We start from the raw sequence: 17,371 nt of genomic DNA, 5'->3' as shown, positions 1-17,371 counted from the left end.
AGACTACATCAGGCTACAGTTTCTGGATTTTTCCAGGATGTCAAGTGTCATGCTGCAGGACCCCCAGCCTTAGTCACTCCTGCAGGGAGATAGGACCTGAACCCCCGAATCCGTGTCCTCTCTCCAGGTGGTGGCAGGTCAGCGCAGGAAGATGGTGAGTGGGGCCTGGATAGGAATGGTCCTGTGTCTCCAGGGATATGCTACCATTCCCTGGAAACACTATCTTGAGACCCCCTGTCAGCCCAGCTTCCTGATATCCAAACTCAGGCTAGGTCTTGACAGGGTGTCCAAGAGGAAGCAAAATGAGGGCCAAAGCAGGCAAGTGACAAGAAGAGCTCCCAAGTGTCGGAGTTCCTGTCACCAGGCTAGGTGCACTGTGGTGTGAGACTGCTGGCCACAGTGGGGGTGGAGGGTCCCCGAGCCGCAGACTAGCCGCAGGGCACTCTCCAGGCACCATCTGGACACTCACACTTGTCCACACTATGTTAGGCACAAGAAGGAATGAGGGCCACCTTGTAGCTCCGTGTGAAGCAGAAAACGGTACCCTACTCGGAGGACCCAGTCCTAGTGCACAGGGCCAGAGACCATGGCCACAGCTTCCTGGGGATGCTGGAGACCCCAGCACAAACTCATGGTTCAGTCAACAGCCCAGGCTACTGTCCCAGGGGCTCCCTCACTGTCCTCATGCCCCACTCCACCCAGGGAGCAGAGCAGAGCCATGCTGCAGGCATGGGCCTGCCTTCCTTCTGGGGTCCTGGGCAGCACCCCCGTCTCTGGGGGCACAGCACTGCTGTCCTACCCATCACATTGTGGCGTCAGCCTCAGCGAGCTGGTCTCTCACGCCTCGGCTGGCTTCCCTCCCAGTCAGCACTGCCCATCACCACCACTCTGGGGGCACTCGGAAGGTCAGCAAGGCAGCATGCGACACAGACCCAGCAGCAGGCCTCGCCTGCCCCACCACAGTTTCCTCAAAGGAGAGGCCAAAGGAGGTAGAGACCTGCGCGTGCACCCCTCCCTCCCCCCGCAACAAGTGTATGGAAAATGCCAGGATGTGACAGGGGCAAGGCCCAACAGTTACAAAGGACAGCACCCCACCCCATGTGTGTGGACACATGGGCACAAGACGTCCACAGGCGCGCCGCTACGTGTGTGCGTGCCCCAGCACACCCACGAACGCCTGCACCCTGTACACGCCTCTTTCTGAACATTCAGCCGCTAAAAGGTGATTTCTTTAAAAAGGGTGTAAAAGTACCAGCAATGAATGATCCAAAAAGTAAGTTCCAGAAGTGGTCCCACTTACCACTGCACCCAGAGGAATAACATACGTAGCAATAAGCTTAACAAAGGGAGGAAGGATTTACAAAATACCGCCGAAGAAATCAAAGACCCGACTCTAAGTAAGTGGAGAGACTCCAAGCTCAGGGATCAGAACACACAACGTCGTTCGGGGTCAGCGCCGCCTACGGCAGGAATCTACAGATTCAGGGCAATCCCCGTCAAAACCCCACCAGCCCCTTCCCAAGAAACAGGGGCAGATCCTTAAATCCCTATGGAATAGCAAGGCATCCTGAGAGGCTGAAACAGTATTTTAAAAAGAACAAAGCTGGAGGTCTCACACCTCCTGGTTTCAAAACCCACCACAAAGCTGTCGTCCCCGACACAGCACGGCTCTGACGTTAAGGAAAGACACACGGACTACGGAACGGAATAGGGTCTAGAAAGAAATACCCGTGTGCGAGGTCAAATGCTTTTCAATAAGGCTACCGACTTTCAACAGGGAAAGAAGGGTTTCTAAGCAGGAGGTACTGGGGTGACTGGATGTGCACTTGCAAACAAACACAGGTGATCCCTGCCCCAGATCACACAGAAATGAACTAAATCAGAAACCAAACAGGAGAGCTAAAATTCTTAAAGTCTTAGAAGAAATCAAAGGGGCCAATCTTTGTGACCTTGGATTTGACACTGGATTCTTAGATACGATGCCAAAAGCGCAGGCAACAGAAGAAAAAGGGTAAGTTGGATGTCACCGAGATTAAAACTTTGGTGGATCCACGGACACAAACACAGAAGTGAAAAGACACCTCCCAGAATGGGAAAATACTGGCAAATCATGTATCTGATAAGTGTCCAAAACATATAAAACACTCTTACAATTCAACAATAAAAAAACAAATAATCGAATTTAAATGTGGGCAAAGTGTCTCAACAGACCTTCCTCCCATGAAAGCAGACAAAGGGACGACGAGTACATGAACCCACACTCGACATCGTCACCCATTAGGAAAACGTGTATCAAAATGATAATGAGATTCAACTTCACAGCCACGCGGAGGCCTGTGACTTAGAGTGGGGAAAAACAGGTGTTAGCAAGGATGAAGCCGTATCAGACGGCTCCCACGTCGGCGCTCGCTCGCGGAACAGGGCAGCCGCTGTGGAAGCCAGCCGTGGGCACGTCAACAGTTAAACACAGAATAACCACAGGACACAGTAATTCCCCAAAGAGACAAAAAGAGGTCTTCAAACAAATATCCGTACACGAGTGCTCGCGGCAGCGCCGCTGACAGCGGCCACGGGAAAACCCCAAGTCCATCGCCAGGCGAGTGGGTACAGAAACGCGGTCCGCCTGCCCGGGGGAGTACCTACTCGGCCCCAGCAACATCCGTGAAGTTCGGACACCCGCCACAACACGGAAGGCCCTAAAAACCATGCTACGTGTTAGAAGCCACACACACAGGTTCCACACTGTAGGGCCGTTTGTTGGAAATGTCCAGAACAGTGAAATCCACTGGGGCACAGCAAACACGGGGAGGGCTGGCCAGGGCTGCAGAGGCGTGCGGGGGGTGCGGAGCTGCTGATTAAAGGGTTCGGAGTTTTCTTCCGGGGTGATGAAAATGTTTGGGAACCAGACCGAAGCAACCTTAGATACCATAACCCACGCGCTTTAAAATACTCACGGTCACGATGTGTGACTTTCACTCCCAATTTAAAAGAAAAAAAGATAAAAGGCTAGTTCTCCACTCGCCTGGACGAACACCACAAGGACCTCCAGTCCTTATGTTCTGTGATCACAGCCAGCCACTGGCTGGAATCCCGTGTTTTCTCGCAGATGACCACGCGCACTGCGGGGAAGCAGACAGACTCTACAGCACGGTGAGGGTCTCCCACACCAAGCCAAGGAGCTGAGGACCAAGGCAGATAGGAAAGAGGAAGGAGCGAGAGGGAGAGGGGCAGAGGCAGAGACGCGGCTCTGAGCAAGGCGGTGGGGCGCCGGGCACAGCTGGGACTTGGTTGGGGGGGGCTGCCAGGAAGAGCCCAGCTTGCCCACCTGGCGCCACAGGTGAGTCCCGGCCTCAAAGGCATTTCCTTCCGTGTGGGTCTGCGAAACCGTGGACATGAATGGGGTTGTCGGTGCCTGGAGGTTGTTCCGGCCCTTGAGCCAGAAGAACCCAAACTGAACGTGTGCACCTGCTGGTCGAGAGGAGCCACGTCCCCGCCTCTGCCTGAAGTGAGAGGACGAGAGGGCCGGCCCCATGACCAGCCAGGCCACCGCGGGAACCAACCAAGAGAAGGAAGCCCCATGCCAGACAGCAGCCCAAGAGGGGCCCTGCAGCCACATCGGCCAGTTAGAAGCCAAGTGGGGGCTTCGCTCTTCCCACACCAGGTGTTTTAGGAGCTGGTTTCTTCCAGCACACCCCCATTTCCTGGTCGACACTGACGCTCAGTCCCCTCATTCTTTTGGGATACAGCCCTGCCACATGGCCAGACGCCGTGAGTGCAGAGGCGAGGGGGTGGCCCCAGAGGACGGGGTGCCGAGGTGCCGTCTGCAGCCAGGCCCAAGCCCGAGCAACCCCGACCGGTGCCAGCCGCAGGACTGACCGACGCTCACACCCAGCACGCTTCCGGCTACTGCTTCCAGTTAAAAGCAAACATTCTGGCCCTCTCAGTGAGTCCAACTCCAAAACTAAGGACCAAGGGACAGGGCCCTCCTCTCTGCCCTCTAGACCCAGGAGGTCTCCCCAACCTGCTCAGCGCTTCTTAAACTCACGCACAGAGAATTTCTTGTTCTAATCCATCATTTTCCCTGCAAACCCACCAAACACACCTCGATTCCACCTCGTCCCATATTCAGGAATCTGGTTCAAGGATTTAAGAGGCCCCTCCGGTTGTGCACTGACCCTCATGGGCCTTCCTTTTCCTCCGAGGACACATACTCCACGGGCCAAGAGGGCCGGCCTGGAGCTCTGCTCAGTGTCACCTGGCACCCATGGGGGCCGAGGACCCCGACGCGGCTCTGCCCCAAGAAGCTTATGGCTGGGAGGGATGAGAGGCATAGCAAGAGCCCACAAAAGCCAACAAGCCCTGGGAAGGGGAGCCCAGAGATAGGGCCTTCCTGTGACAAGGAGCCCAGACAGAGGGAATCCGCACCAGAATGCACCCCAGCCCCACCCCTGCTGTGCCCACCATCTCCCATCTGGGGACTGGCTCCTGGCCCCTCTGCCGTTGTCCCCCCTCCTCGTCTCCCTGCCCCCCCAAACGCCCCCCCTCCCCACCCTGTGTCTCCATGACAGCCAGAGGAGCCCTATCAAATTCACCCTCCACTCCTGGGCTCAGAAACTCAACGGGCTCCCTCTTCCGGATATACCAGAGGCCATCCCTGATGCAGCCTCCTTGCCCCGTGCCTGCTCTTGCCCCCACGGGGCTTCCTCAGGACTGGACAGGGCACCCCAGGCTGCCACGGAGCTCGTCGTGTGCAAGTCTGACTCTGGTCGAAGGAATCCCAAGAGAAGACAGATCTGCCTTGCGAGCCCAGGAACCTCTCCAACCCACAGAGAACACGCACCCAGAAACACTGACCAAGAAATCAGTGAAACTTCTGTCGCTGAAGGGCTCGCACTGTACCTCCAGCCTCGGGCTCCTTAAAATCAATGGTTCTGACTGTCTCCAAAGCCCCTTGCAATCGACAGAACAGGTGACTGAAAGAGCACCAGAAAGCTCTGGGACGCCTGACACTTCAACAGAATCACTCCTGTTGCAGACCGGGACTCTCTGCACCCAGGTGGTGACAAGGGGAGATCCTGGCCACTACAGCGACCAGCCCCGGCAGCCACATGCCTCGCTGCAGGCCGGGGTGGAGGACACAGGAGGTCTGGTGGAAGACACAGGCCACCCAGCGCCTGCCCCACCCAGGAGAAGGACAGGCCCCAGTGCCCACGGGTGCCACACCTGCCCATCAGACACACAGACGAGACAGTTCAGAAGGTGGCTGGCCACAACTCCATCCCTCCCTAGTCAAAGCGGGCTTCCCAGGCAATGCCAGTCGGTGCAGGTGAAGACCGGAGGGGCTGACAAGGCGGTCCAGCCCCAGGGGATGGGGTGCCACCCTGGCTCCTGCCTTCCTGGCGGACCGTGCTTCCAGCCCAGCCCAGCCCAGCAGAGAGGCCTCCCTAGGGACCAGTAGGATGGCGACTCAGGGTGCCTCGGGCTTCCTGCAGAGGCAAATGCACTCTGGGAGCAGGCTCTGCCTCTAGAATGGGGCTGCCCCAACCACGCCCTGGCCTGGGGACACTGCTGGAGACCTCCCAGCAAAGACTGGGCCACTGGGAGTGTGGGTAACCACAGAGACCCTTCCCAGTCCTCCCAAAATAAGGTGCCCTGGAGAGAGGTGACGGACCACAGGTGGGACAAGACTGAGCCTGTTATTTTAACAGTTATGTTTACTTTTACAGGTACTGTCTACGGCAAGTTCCACTAATATGCTATTTCAGGGAATGATACGAAGTTTCCCTCTAAAAGAAATATTCAGGACACTGAAAAGCACCTTGGGGTCCTGGAATAGGAAAAAGACAGCACAGGGAAAACCTGCCCCAATAACCTGCTAGGGCCTGCACTTTGCTTAACAGCCCCACGCTTGTTTCTGCCTCAGTTGTCCTGCTTGTAGTGTGGTCTGGGCAGGGGCTGCCTTCAGACGAGGCATCGTGACATGTATAAGGACACTGAACCATTTCTGTAACTCTGTAAGTCCAAAATTCTCTAAAATAAAAAGTTATAAAGTATTTTAACTTAAAAAAAAAAAAAAAAGAGTCAAGGGGCGCCTGGGTGGCTCAGTCGCCTAAGTGTCCAAGGGTCTTGATTTCGGCTCAGGTCATGAGTTCAAGCCCTGTGTCGGGCTCTACCCTGGGCATGGAGCCTACTTAGGATTTCCCCACCCCCTCCCTCTCTCAAAAAAATGAAGTAAGATAAATAAAACAAAATAAAATAGTCAAGCTGTTGAACACAAAGTCCCCCACAAGGTGGGACGTGGATCTAAAAAAGTCTGGGTCAGCCAGGACTACCTGCAGATGGGACAGACAGCACAGGGATCGTCACGTCGCACACTCTCCTGTGACAGAAGAAGGGTCCATGCAGGGACGGGGAGGGAGGGTGCCCAGGGCTGTGAGGGCCACGGATGGCCCAGGCTGGACCCCGACCCCGCGTGCCCCATCTGGGCACCTGCCCTGAGCTACCTGGGAAAGCTACAGCCTCAGGGCTCCCTCCTGCAAGGGGCCCTTGATTAGATGCACAGAAAACATGCCCACAGGAGGGGGAAAAACACAGCCCCTTGCAGACCCCAGGGCCCACCCCACGTGGATGGCAATGAATCTGAGCTGATGAAATGGCCTGTGCCTACGTTGGACCAAATCAAAGACCTCCACTGAGAACGGAGAAAGGAGTAAGGCCTCCCCAAACGTACGTCTCCCCAGCTCTGTCTCAGCCTGTCCGGCATGCCACCCACCAGGCACCAGCCCTCAGCCCCTCTCCCCTGCCTGCCCTTCACTAATGGGTTCCCCCCAACACCCAATCTCAAAGTCTAGCTCAGACCTCGCCTGCCTTCCCAACCCAGTGGAGTGGGCCCCTGGGCAGCCCAAGGTCCTCCCAGGCCCTCCCCAGGCCTGGGCAGGTAGGGAGCTCAGCAGGCTCCAGGTGAGGTGGGGGAAGAGAGAGAAGACAACCCCCCCCAACCCCCACCCCTGCCACATGCAGGGTGTTCAGGGTCAGCTTCCCAGCATCTCTGGAACAGAGCAGCCCTGAAGGATCAGATGGCGGCTTTCACCCTTGGTCCGGCCATGAACTTTGAGGGAGGGGATACCAGCTGGTGGGTGCACAGCAGCACAGTTCGGGAGAGTCCCATGTTCAGGCCCCAGGGGCTCTGCAGCCCTGGGCATCCACAGGCAGGAAGGCAGCCTGTTAGGCCCAGGGAATTTCAGGAGTTGTCCCTGCTGAGAACAGTCCCAACCCCTCCTCACCTGGTCCCTGTCATAGGCACTGAGCTGGGACCCTGGCCTGGCTCTGACCCAGCTGAGCAGCTCCTGTCACATCTGGCTGCCTGGGTCCCCAACATGGGAACTGGCAGGGCAACGGGCCCATCTACCCTTTAAACAAGCAGGAGGTTCTCCTCTGGGGACTCGGGGAACACCCACCAGCACACAGGGTCCTTCCATCCCCAGCCCCTCTGGCTTTGGGTCCAAGGGGGCAGCCACGGAGGACACACAGCCCTGGCCAGCCCCTGGCCAGCCCCCGGACCCCGTCCTGTCCAGGCCCAAACACGTGAGAACCTGTTGGAGCAGTTTGGGCACCGCGGGCACCTCCTCTTCCTCCTCCCGGTTTACTTCTGGGTGGGAAGGGGCCTCGCTTTGAAAACTAGGCACAGGGCCAGGTCACGGCCACGGGCCAAGGCCCAACTCTACCTCCCCCCCCACGGCCCCCAGAGAGCATAAGGTCAAGTCAAACCCGGGGCGTCCCTGTCTGGAGCAGAGAAGGGGGGAACGGGGCACCATGCCGGCCCGGGAGGAGGCGGTGGAGCCCCAACACCCCCACCCCCACCGACGCCGTTCTGTCACCCACCCCCGCGGGGCGGAGAGAGAGGGGAGGGAAGGTTGGGGGGGGAACCGGCCGGGGTCCCCCCACCCCACCCGGCCCTGACCGCGTCCCGGGGCTCGGGGGCCGCGACGGAGGGTGGGCGCGCCGGTCGCCCCCCTGGCCGGGCCCGCCGGCGTCCGGGCCGCCGCTCGCGCCTCTCCGGGGCCCGCGCGGGGAAAGTTCCTGCAACTTCGCGGGGGAGGCGGCGGGCCGGGCCTGGGCCTGGAGCCGGCCTCCCCGCGGCCCCCGCTGTCAGCCGCCCGGCCCGCGGCGCCCCAACTTCCCCGCGCGGCCCCCGGGCCCGCTTTGTGCGCCGCGCGAGGGGCGCCCGCCCCGGCCCCGGCCCCCGCCCCGGGCACAAAAGGGCGCGCGGCCGGCGGGCGGCAGGCGGCGGCGGCGGCGGGGGCCTGCGGCGGGCGCGCACCGGGGCCAGGGCCGGGGCAGGGCTGGCGGGGGGAGGGAGCCGCCGGGCGGCCGGGGGGCGGCCGGGGGCCGGGGCCGGGGCCGGCGGGCCGCGCGCTCACCTGCCGTGGAACCAGTCCTTGCAGGCGTCGCACTCGATCATGAAGCGGGTAACGTCGTAGGGGAGCCGGCACACGCAGTACACGGGCACCGTCGCCATGTTCGCGCGCCGCCCGCCCGCCCTCGGCCCGCGCTGCGCTCCGGGTCGGGCCGGGCGGGCCGGGCGGGCCGGGCGGGGGGCCGCGCCGGGCCGGGGCCGGGACGGGGCCGGGGGCGCACGACAGCCCGCGCGCACCCGGCCGGCGCGTCCACACAAAGCGGGGCGCGCGGAGCAGGGCCGCGCCGGGAGCCGCCCGCCGGCCCCGGGGCGCAGGGCGCGAGTGTGCGCGGGGCCGGGCCGCGCGCGGGACACAAAAGGGAATGGACGCGCGGGGGCGGCGGGCGGGGAGCCGCGGCCCCACCGAAGGGACCCCCGGCCGCCGAGCGGCCTCTACGTCAGCGCCCCGGGTGGCGCCGCCTCCGCCCGCCGGCCTGGGCCGCCGCTCCCGCCGAGGGAAGGCGGGCCGGGGACCGCGGGGAGAAGGCGGGCCGGGGGACCTGCCGGGGAGAAGGTGGGCCGGGGGACCCCTCTGGGGGAGAAGGTGGGCCGGGGGGGCCTGCCTGGGAGAAGGTGGGCTGGGGAGAAGGAGGGCCGGGGGACCCCCGGGGGGAGAAGGAGGGCTGGGGGCACCTGTCGGGGAGGGCCAGGGGACCCCAGTGGGGGAGAAGGCGGCCGGGGATCCCTCTCGGGGAATGCGGGCCAGGGAGGAGGGCAGGGGGTCCCCCGTGGGGGAGATGGGCTGGGACACCCCTCTGGAGGAAGAGGTAGTCTGCGGGACCTGCCAGGGAGAAGGTGGGCAGAGGGATCCCTTGGGGGGAGAACGTGGGCTGGGGGACCCGCAGGGGAGAGGGCAGGCCACCAGGACCTCTGCCAGGAGTAAGTGGGCCAGGGAGACCCCCTGTGGGGGAGGATGGATGAAGAACCAAGTCAGCACAAGGTGGACCAGGGAAGGGGGGAATGCAAGGGAAGGGGGGCACCACGAAAGAAAGTGATCTGAGGATACAGGGGTAGGCAGGCCCCGGAGACCCCCGGGTGTGGGATGAGACCCTCAGGATGTCCTTCCCGTTCAGACGGCCAAGAAACAACTACTTGGCTCCAACTGTCTTCTTACCCAGCAGAGGGACAGGGGGCAGCTGGGGTTTTCTCTTGCTTTTCCTCCCTCCTCCTTTTTGGGCTGGGTACAGCCAGCCGTCCCGAACAGGATCCTTGACTCTCCTGACTCTCAGCCCCCAGAGGAGGACAGAACTCAGGGGAGCCAGGAGTGCGCTGGCACAGGTCAGCTCATAAAGACAGAGTGATTATGTGGAGTTGGAGCCCCGCCCCCATCCCTGGTCAGAGGGCCTCCAGTCCGTGTCAGGAATGTGGCTATAGGGCAGCGGGAGCTAGAGGGGTGGGCAGGAGGTGCTGCCGCCTTGCTCTGAGCCCTGCAGCCTCAGCCGGCTGGTCAGGGTCTGGGGGGTGGGGGCCTCTGAGGGCTCCTTCCACCCACCTGTCCCCTGCCCCCTCCCAGCCCAGCCTGCATGCTCCTCTGGGGGTGCTGGAGCAGAGGGGCTCTGATGTGCAGTAGGGAGCCTGCCTGTGTTCCCGTGCTCTGCCCCCTCCTCCTGGGGGAGGCTGGCCACCCGAAGCCCAGAATTCCAGCCTGGACAGAAAGCCTGGTCCAGGCTGCCTAGCAGCAGCTGCCCTGACAGGCAGGTGCTCACCTGAGGCCTGCAGCCTCTCAAAGCTACCTTTCCCGCCTGCAGGCAGCTCCGTGGAGGTGCTCCCAGCTCTTGAGCCAAAACGCAGCCCAGCGTGGCCGGCCGCCCATCCCCAGCAGATGACCCTGGACCACAGCTCAGCAGTGCCAGCGACGGGGCCTTAGCTGGAAGGCTCCAGCATGAGGAGTGAGAGTGGAAAAGATATTGTGTGATGGGGAGGAGGGATAAGCCCCCAGCCCCCAGCCCCTGTGTAGCAGCTCAGTGCCTTCCTACCTGAATTGCAGCTGTCACCCTCCCCAGACCTGGGGCCGAAGGCTCTGGGAAGCACCATCCACCATTAACACCCTAGTGTGAGTTAGTGCAGATGGATGGTGCTAGGTCTGCAGGGGGGCCCAGGGCGCTGGCCTGGCACTGCTGAGTGACGGCCGCCCCGCAGCAGTGCTGTGGGGCTCACTGCCCACCTCCACCCGCTCGTGGTCCAGTGAGGCCGGCCCTGTGCTGCAGCCCTCCAAACAAGGACAGCACCCCAGCATTTAGCTCACCAGGAGCTGGCTTAGTTCCTCATAGGCCCCAGCAGCAGTCCCCTGCACACACCGCCCCCCTCCCCCTGCCCCATGCTGCCTGGGAAGCACTCAGCATCAGCCCTGCACGGCCAGCAGCCCCCAGCTCCACAGACAGGTACCCAGATGGGTGCCATTCTCCGGAACACGGAGGCGGAAGCCGCTCGGTCCCTCCCGAGGAGCTGGCCGGCTGGCGGGAGGGAGGAGCAGGCCAGGAGCTCAGACTTCCGGGGACCTGAGGCCATTCCACCTGCTCTGCCCTCCCCGTCTGCACGTGTCCACTGCACCTGGAAGTGTCCGCAGACATGCTTTCCTGTTACCCGAGGCTCCTCCGAGGCTGCGGGTCGACTACAGACTAAAGTAAGCATCCTGTGGGTCCCAAATTCTCCCTGTGGTCACCCTCCAGAAAACCCACCTTTTCCTCCTCCCTCTCCTTCATTTCCTTAGGTGTGCACTGAGCACCTGCTATGTGCTCTGTCGCAGCTCCTCTTGCTGTCAGGGGGATAGTGACACATGGCCCTCAGTGCCCTGGGGAGACCAGGCAGCAGGTGGGGGTGGGTGGGAAGGAACAAGGGCCCTTTAAAGCAACCTGGGCTCAGAGGCCATGCAGAGAGGGGCAGTGCACAGGGCCAGACTTTTGGACCCAGGAAGCAGGGGCCAGTGGCCTTAAGATGCCGGTGTCCCTTCTGGCTGCCCACCCACACTCCGCCCCTTCCATGCCGTCTGCCCTGGGCCTCAGTGCCCACCAAGTCCACGCCATTCCTGGGGACGCAGCCCATGTAAGCGTCAAGAGCTCCCCACCTGCCCGCGTGGCCGGGCCTGTGGCAGGGCCGAGAGGGGGACTCCCAGCAGCACACACCCCGCAGCCAGCCTCAAGGGCAGGACTGTTTTATTTGCCTTGTTTCATTCTCCTTGCTGCCCAGTGGACACACAGCATGTTTCCGGTCACGCCAGTTCCCTCCCTCTCTACAAAGTACAATGAAGGCTAGCACAGACTTTTCTTTTAATGGCAGCAACATACACAAGATAACCTTTACCGTTTTGCCCAACTCTGAGAGCACAGCTCTGTGGCATTAGGTACGTTCACGGTGTTGTGCAGCCATCATGGTGCACCTCTGCAATCCTGGCCCCAGTAGACCCGAGCCCCCCCATCACCCCTCCACCCGCTCCTGGTGCCCATCATTCTACTTCCTGTCTTCACGAGCTGGACTGTTCTAGGGACCTGCATGTCGGTGAACTGCGGAGTTGGACCCTCTGTGACTGGCTTACTTCACCTGGCACGGTGTCCTCCAGGTTCAGCCGTGCTGTAACAGGTGTCAGGATTCCTTGCTTTGAAAGACTCAGTACTGTTCCATTCCGTGTATAACCCACGTCTGATTTGTCCATTCATTGCCGGAGGACTCTTGAGTTGTTCCCATCTTTCGGCTGTTGTGAGTAATGCTGCTATGAATGTGGGTGTGCAAATATCTGTTCGTGTCCCTGCTTTTACTTCTGTGTGTATACGCAGAACTGGGATCGGTGAACCATGGGGTAGCTGTATTTCTAACATTTTGAGAACCCTCCACACTGTTTTCCAGGGTGGCTGCACCGGTTTGCTTTCCCACCAACGTGCACAAGGGTTCTAGTTTCGCCATATCCTCACCAATCTTGTTTTCTGGTTGTGTATGTGCGCGTTCATTGTAGCTGTCCTAAGGTGGGACTCACTGTGGGTTTTGTTGTTTTTTAAATTTTGAAGTAAAGATTTTTTTTTTTTGAAGTAAAGATTTTTATTTTGATTCAATATAATGCTAGCTTTTGATGGCAAAAACTTGTTTTCAGTGCCACTCCCTGATCATTATGGGTTTGATTTGCATTTTAAATGTTGGGCCATCTGTATGTTTTCCTTGGAGCAATGTCCATTTGAGGACTTCCCTCATTTTTTATTTGGGCTGGGTTTTTTGTTGTTGTTGACTTGTAGGTGGTCTTTATATATTCTGAATATTAACCCCTAATCAAAGAGACGATTTGCAAATGTTTCCTTGCATTCTAGCAGTTGTCTTTGCACTCTGTTGATCAGTTGTGTCCTTTGACGCACAAACATTTTTAATTTTGAGGAAATCCAGTTCAACTCTTTTTTTCTTCTTTTGTTGCCTGTGCATTTTGACGTCATATCCAAGAAGTCGTTACCAAATCTAGTGTCATGAAGATTTCACCCTGTGTTTTAGGTTTGGGCTTTTGATCCATTTTGAGTTAATTTTTGTATTTGGTGTTAGTAAGGCTCAGGGTCCTGCTTTCGCAGGTGGACATGCAGTTTTCCCAGTGCCACATGTTGAAAGCACAATTCTTTCCCCCATTAAATGGTCATGGCACCCTTGTCGAAATCACTTGACCAAGTGGGCAAGGGTTTATTTCTGGGCTTTTTATTTCTTTATTGGTCAGTATGTCTAGATTTATGCCACACTGAGCTGATTTCTATAGCTTTGTAGTAAATTTCAGAATCAGAAAGTGTGAGGCCTCCAACTCTGCTTTTTTCAGGATCATCTCAGTTCTTCTAGGCCCCTTACAACTATATATGAATTTGGTAATTGGCTTCTCCATTTCTGCAAAAAGGGCTAAGATCATTTCGACAGGATTGCGTTGAATGTGTAGGTCATTTCGGGTACTATTGCCATCTTAGCAATGTTAATATTCTGATCCACGAACACGGGAGGTGCTTCCACTTCTTTGTGTCTTGTTGCCTTCAGCAATGTTTCAGTTTTCAGCTCACAAGTCTTTTGTCCCCTCGCTGAAGTGAATTCCTAAGAATTTTTTTTTTAAGATTTTATTTATTTGATAGAGAGAGATCACAAGTAGACGGAGAGGCAGGCAGAGAGAGAGAGGGAAGCAGGCTCCCTGCCAAGCAGAGAGCCCGATGCGGGACTCGATCCCAGGACCCTGAGATCATGACCTGAGCCGAAGGCAGTGGCTTAACCCACTGAGCCACCCAGGCGCCCCAAGAATTTTTTTTTTTTTAATGTTATTTTAAGTGGAATCATGTTGCTGATTTCCTTTGGGGATTGTTTTTTCCTAGTGTACTGAAACAAAACTGATTTCTGTGTGTTGATTTAGTATTCTGCAACTTTGCTGAATTTATTACTTTTAACAGTATTTTGTGGAATCTTTAGAGTTTTTAAGTCTTGAGATTGTACATAAAAGCATGCCATTGGTGAACAGATAACTTTACTTCTTTCTAATTTAGATGCTGTTTGTTTTTTATGCATGCCCAATTTCTCTGGCTAGAACTTCCAATACCGTGTTGAGTAGAAGTGGTAAAAGTGGAATTTTTCTCATTTCTGATCTTGTTTTGTTTTGAACTTTTTCACTATTGAGTATGATGTTTGCTTTGGACTTTTAATATGTGGCCTTACTACGCTGAAAAAGTGTCTTTCCATTCCTTGTTATTTTTATCATGAAAGTGTGTTAAATTTTGTGAGGTGCTTTCTCTGCATCAGGTGAGATGAGTCTGTGGGTTTTCATTCTGTTAGGGCGGCATCTCACAGGGCTTGATCTTGAGACAGAACTATCCTTGCATTCCAGGAACTAATCCCACTCGGTCGTGGTGTACCATCTTTCTAACTCACAGGTGCATGCAGTTTCCCAGTATTTTGCTGAGAAAGTCACATCGGGGTCTTGAGGGTTCTTGTTTCCACAGTTCACTTTTCTTTTAGAGTCTTTGTCTGGCTCTGGTATCAGGGCAATGCTGGCTTCAACACTGCTCCCTCCTCCTCAACAATGGGGAAGAATTTAAGGATTGGTATTCATTTTTCTCTAAATCCATGATAGAATTCACCGGCGAAGCTTTTCTTTATTGGGAGTCTTTTGATTATCAATTCAGTCATGGTAATAGCTGCAAGTCTGTGAGATGTCCTGTTTCTTCATAATTCAGCTTTGTGGGTTGTGTGTGTCAAGGGGTTTGCCCTTTCCACCTAGGCAGTCCAGCATGTCAGTGCGCAACCAGTGCAGGTCTTATGGCCAGGAACCAGGCAGACACATCCCACCGCTGAGGAGCTTGTGTGCCAGAACAGATGACAGACAAGAACGGTCTGGAGGGTGGGAGAAGTCAAGAAGGAGGTACTAGTCTGGGGTTGGATGTGTGCTCTTATAACACAGGAAGCCATCTGGTGAATGCCAAGAGAGTTCTAAGAGTAGGCCCTTGGGAGACCTGGACCAAACTGATCTGCTCCAGAACCCAGTGAAATGAACAATGACCCATGGGCACTTTGGAAACCTTCTGGGGTTTCCTGATACTGTATGAGAGTGCCCTTCTTGCTGAGCCTCTCTAGGATGGCCCTGTGATGTTGGGAAGCAGTGAGCTTGATGATAAGAGGTTCTCAGCCCAGTGACTATCTAATTTCCCATCCAGAGGAGGGCTGTTCATAGAACACCAACACAGGGCAAACGGGCTACTCTGGGAGAGCCAGCCCCAGGTGATACTTACACAACCCACGCCTGGATCAGTCAGGTCTGAGGAGCTGGATCTGCACAAATGCCAGGGCTGGCTGCAGTGTGATGAGACCTGGGTCAGTCTGCTGCAGTACCACCAGCGGCTTGCTTCGTGAGCTGCTGGGGCCTGCTGGGCACAATGGACCGAGGCCATCCTGGGTCTTTTCCACCCAGCCCCCAGGTTGTGCCTCCTGGGGTCCGCGAGACATCACCTGCACAGTCCAGCACACAGCACAGGGTGAAGCGCCTGGTGCAGGTCCATGGGGTCCCTGGCTCTGCTGGGGAAGCTGTGAGGAGAGGAGTAAGTAGAGGCCGAGTCCTCAGCAGCCAGAGGCCCCCCGTGGGGAGGGCAAAGCAACCTCTGCAAGGCTCACTCCACCAAGTGGGGAATAAGGAGCAAAGGGGAAAGGGCAGCGAATCAGGCATTGTCCAAAGAATTCACGGCAGAATAAGATGGCGGGAGGAGAGAGCCGGTCCTGAGGGGACCGCATCAGGAGAGAGCTGGCGTCCTCGTGCCCACCCAGAGGGTGCTGAGAGGGATGTGTGCCCTGGCCTGGGTTTTTAGAATAAAAAAAGCCAGGATATTAAAAATCTGTTGACTGGAGCGTGGACAGACTGAGGGCACATTAACGCACAAATGGAAATGTCACCCTCACGGACAACTGAAGCAATGCAGGTGAAAACCAGAAACCCACCTTCCTGTCCCACTGGCCAAGAGCGGGGCTAGTCAGCACTGAGGACCAACACACCCTTCATTCCCCTTGGCTTTCCTTCCAGTGAGAGGCTAATTCCCCACGGGATGTGTGCGCCCACCTGGAGACTGCTCCCATCTCCCAGGTGCCAGCAGCACCCAAGAACCCTGTGCAGTGGCTTCTCCCTGCACCTGTGGGTTCTCTCTCCACTGATGCCTGCCCTGGACCTGAGCCCAACCTTGCTCTGCAGATGACATTCGTCCCCAGCCCCAGCAGCCCTCCCTGCCACAGGCCCTTGCCCTGTGGGTTCCTTGTGTTCTTACCCGATGCAGCCTCACATACACACCCCTGGACTGCACCCTGGACCGAAAGTGCCATGAAGAGCTGGCCCCTGCCGCCCTCTAAGTCTGGTACTAAGTCCAAGTCTGAACACTGGTACAGCCACTGTGTGGGGCCTGTGTCACAGCAGAACATAGTGGCGGGAAGACACTGCGGTGGTGCTGGCTGCAGTGCTGGGCCGTGGTGCTGATGGCGGTGGACCTGGGCGCAGTGGTGCTGGCCTCGGTGGTCCTGGGCGCCGTGCCCCGTACGCAGACCCCTCACTACAGCTGGAGTCCGCTGTAACGTACCCACAGACGTCTGCGGGCCGCGGAGAGGGACAGACGCAGGTGCGCCAGGAGGCGAGCACCGCGAGTGATTTCGGTTCCTTTCTGTCTAGCTGCACCCTCGGAAGTTACTACAATAAACGTGTTACTTTTGAAACAAGCAAACATGATCAACAAACGCTCTTTTTACAAAGAGAAACAAGCGTTTGACCTGCCCCAGAGCAGCGGCTAAACAAGCAAACATGATCAACAAACGCTCTTTTTACAAAGAGAAACAAGCGTTTGACCTGCCCCAGAGCAGCGGCTAGGCCGCAGAGGCTGTCCTCACCCACACCGGCGCCGGTGCCCGCCGCGGGGCGGGGACGGTGCGCGCGCAGCGCCCGCGCGAGTGGGGCGGGGCCTGCTCCGCCCCGGGCCCAAGCCGGAAGCGCTCACGGCCCCGCCCCGCAACGAGCACAGGCCGGAAGAGCTCGCGGCCCCGCGCCGTCCGGAGCACAGGCCGGAAGTGCTCGCCGCCCCGCCCCGAGCACAGGCCGGAAGCGCCCACGGACCCGCCTCGAGCACAGGCCGGAAGTGCTCATGGCCCCGCCCTGCGCCGTCCAGACCTAGGCCGGAAGTGCTTGCGGCCCAGCCCTAAGTACAGGCCGGAAGCAGCTCAGGGCCCGCCCCGCCCCCAGACCGGAAGCAGCTCAGGCCCCGCCCCGCGCACAGGCCGGAAGGGAACAGGTCGTCCCTCCGCTAGTATACAGTGTTGTGGCCGGTGTTTCCCCAAGCGCTGGTTCGGGCTTGTCCTCAGCGCTGCCGGCTGAGCGACCCTGGAGAGGCCACAGCAGGGGATGGGCAGAGCCGCGGGGGAGCCCCGATGATGGCTGACGTGGGCAGTAGTAGCAGCAGC

At 58.1% G+C, this 17,371-nt stretch overlaps 2 protein-coding genes across 3 annotated transcripts in view; one reads left to right on the top strand and one right to left on the bottom strand.

The window, feature by feature from the left end:
• The window catches only part of PHF2 (PHD finger protein 2), a 67,928-nt gene extending 59,115 nt beyond the window's left edge, over nucleotides 1-8,813 (bottom strand). The window contains exon 1 of one of the 2 annotated variants that reach the window (XM_032306426.1): nucleotides 8,421-8,813. In XM_032306426.1, coding sequence (XP_032162317.1) covers nucleotides 8,421-8,518 — 98 coding nt within the window. In that variant the 5' untranslated portion in view covers nucleotides 8,519-8,813. The remainder of the gene's footprint in view (nucleotides 1-8,420) is intronic. The other variant, XM_032306424.1, reaches the window with a different exon arrangement.
• Nucleotides 8,517-15,950, top strand: LOC116570027 (collagen alpha-1(VII) chain-like). The gene is made up of 6 exons (XM_032306516.1): nucleotides 8,517-8,999; nucleotides 9,643-9,733; nucleotides 10,236-10,344; nucleotides 10,443-10,478; nucleotides 10,818-11,078; nucleotides 15,354-15,950. Exons 1-6 carry the CDS (start codon nucleotides 8,517-8,519, stop codon nucleotides 15,742-15,744), a joined length of 1,371 nt encoding a protein of 456 aa, XP_032162407.1. The 3' UTR covers nucleotides 15,745-15,950.
• The last annotated feature ends 1,421 nt before the right edge of the window (nucleotides 15,951-17,371 follow it).

Source organism: Mustela erminea, chromosome 12 (genome assembly GCF_009829155.1).
Source record: "Mustela erminea isolate mMusErm1 chromosome 12, mMusErm1.Pri, whole genome shotgun sequence".
Classification (NCBI taxonomy): Eukaryota; Metazoa; Chordata; class Mammalia; order Carnivora; family Mustelidae; genus Mustela; species Mustela erminea.
This window is presented reverse-complemented; position numbering and strand designations above follow the sequence as displayed.

Bases quoted from the DNA above. Each gene is read 5' to 3' on its own strand.
- LOC116570027 (XM_032306516.1), top strand. From the start codon at position 8,517: ATGTTCGCGCGCCGCCCGCCCGCCCTCGGCCCGCGCTGCGCTCCGGGT. The intron at 9,000-9,642 runs GTGGGCCGGGGG...GGCTGGGTACAG, and splicing joins GGACCCCTCTGGGGGAGAAG to CCAGCCGTCCCGAACAGGAT. The intron at 10,479-10,817 runs GGAAGCACCATC...CACGGCCAGCAG, and splicing joins ACCTGGGGCCGAAGGCTCTG to CCCCCAGCTCCACAGACAGG.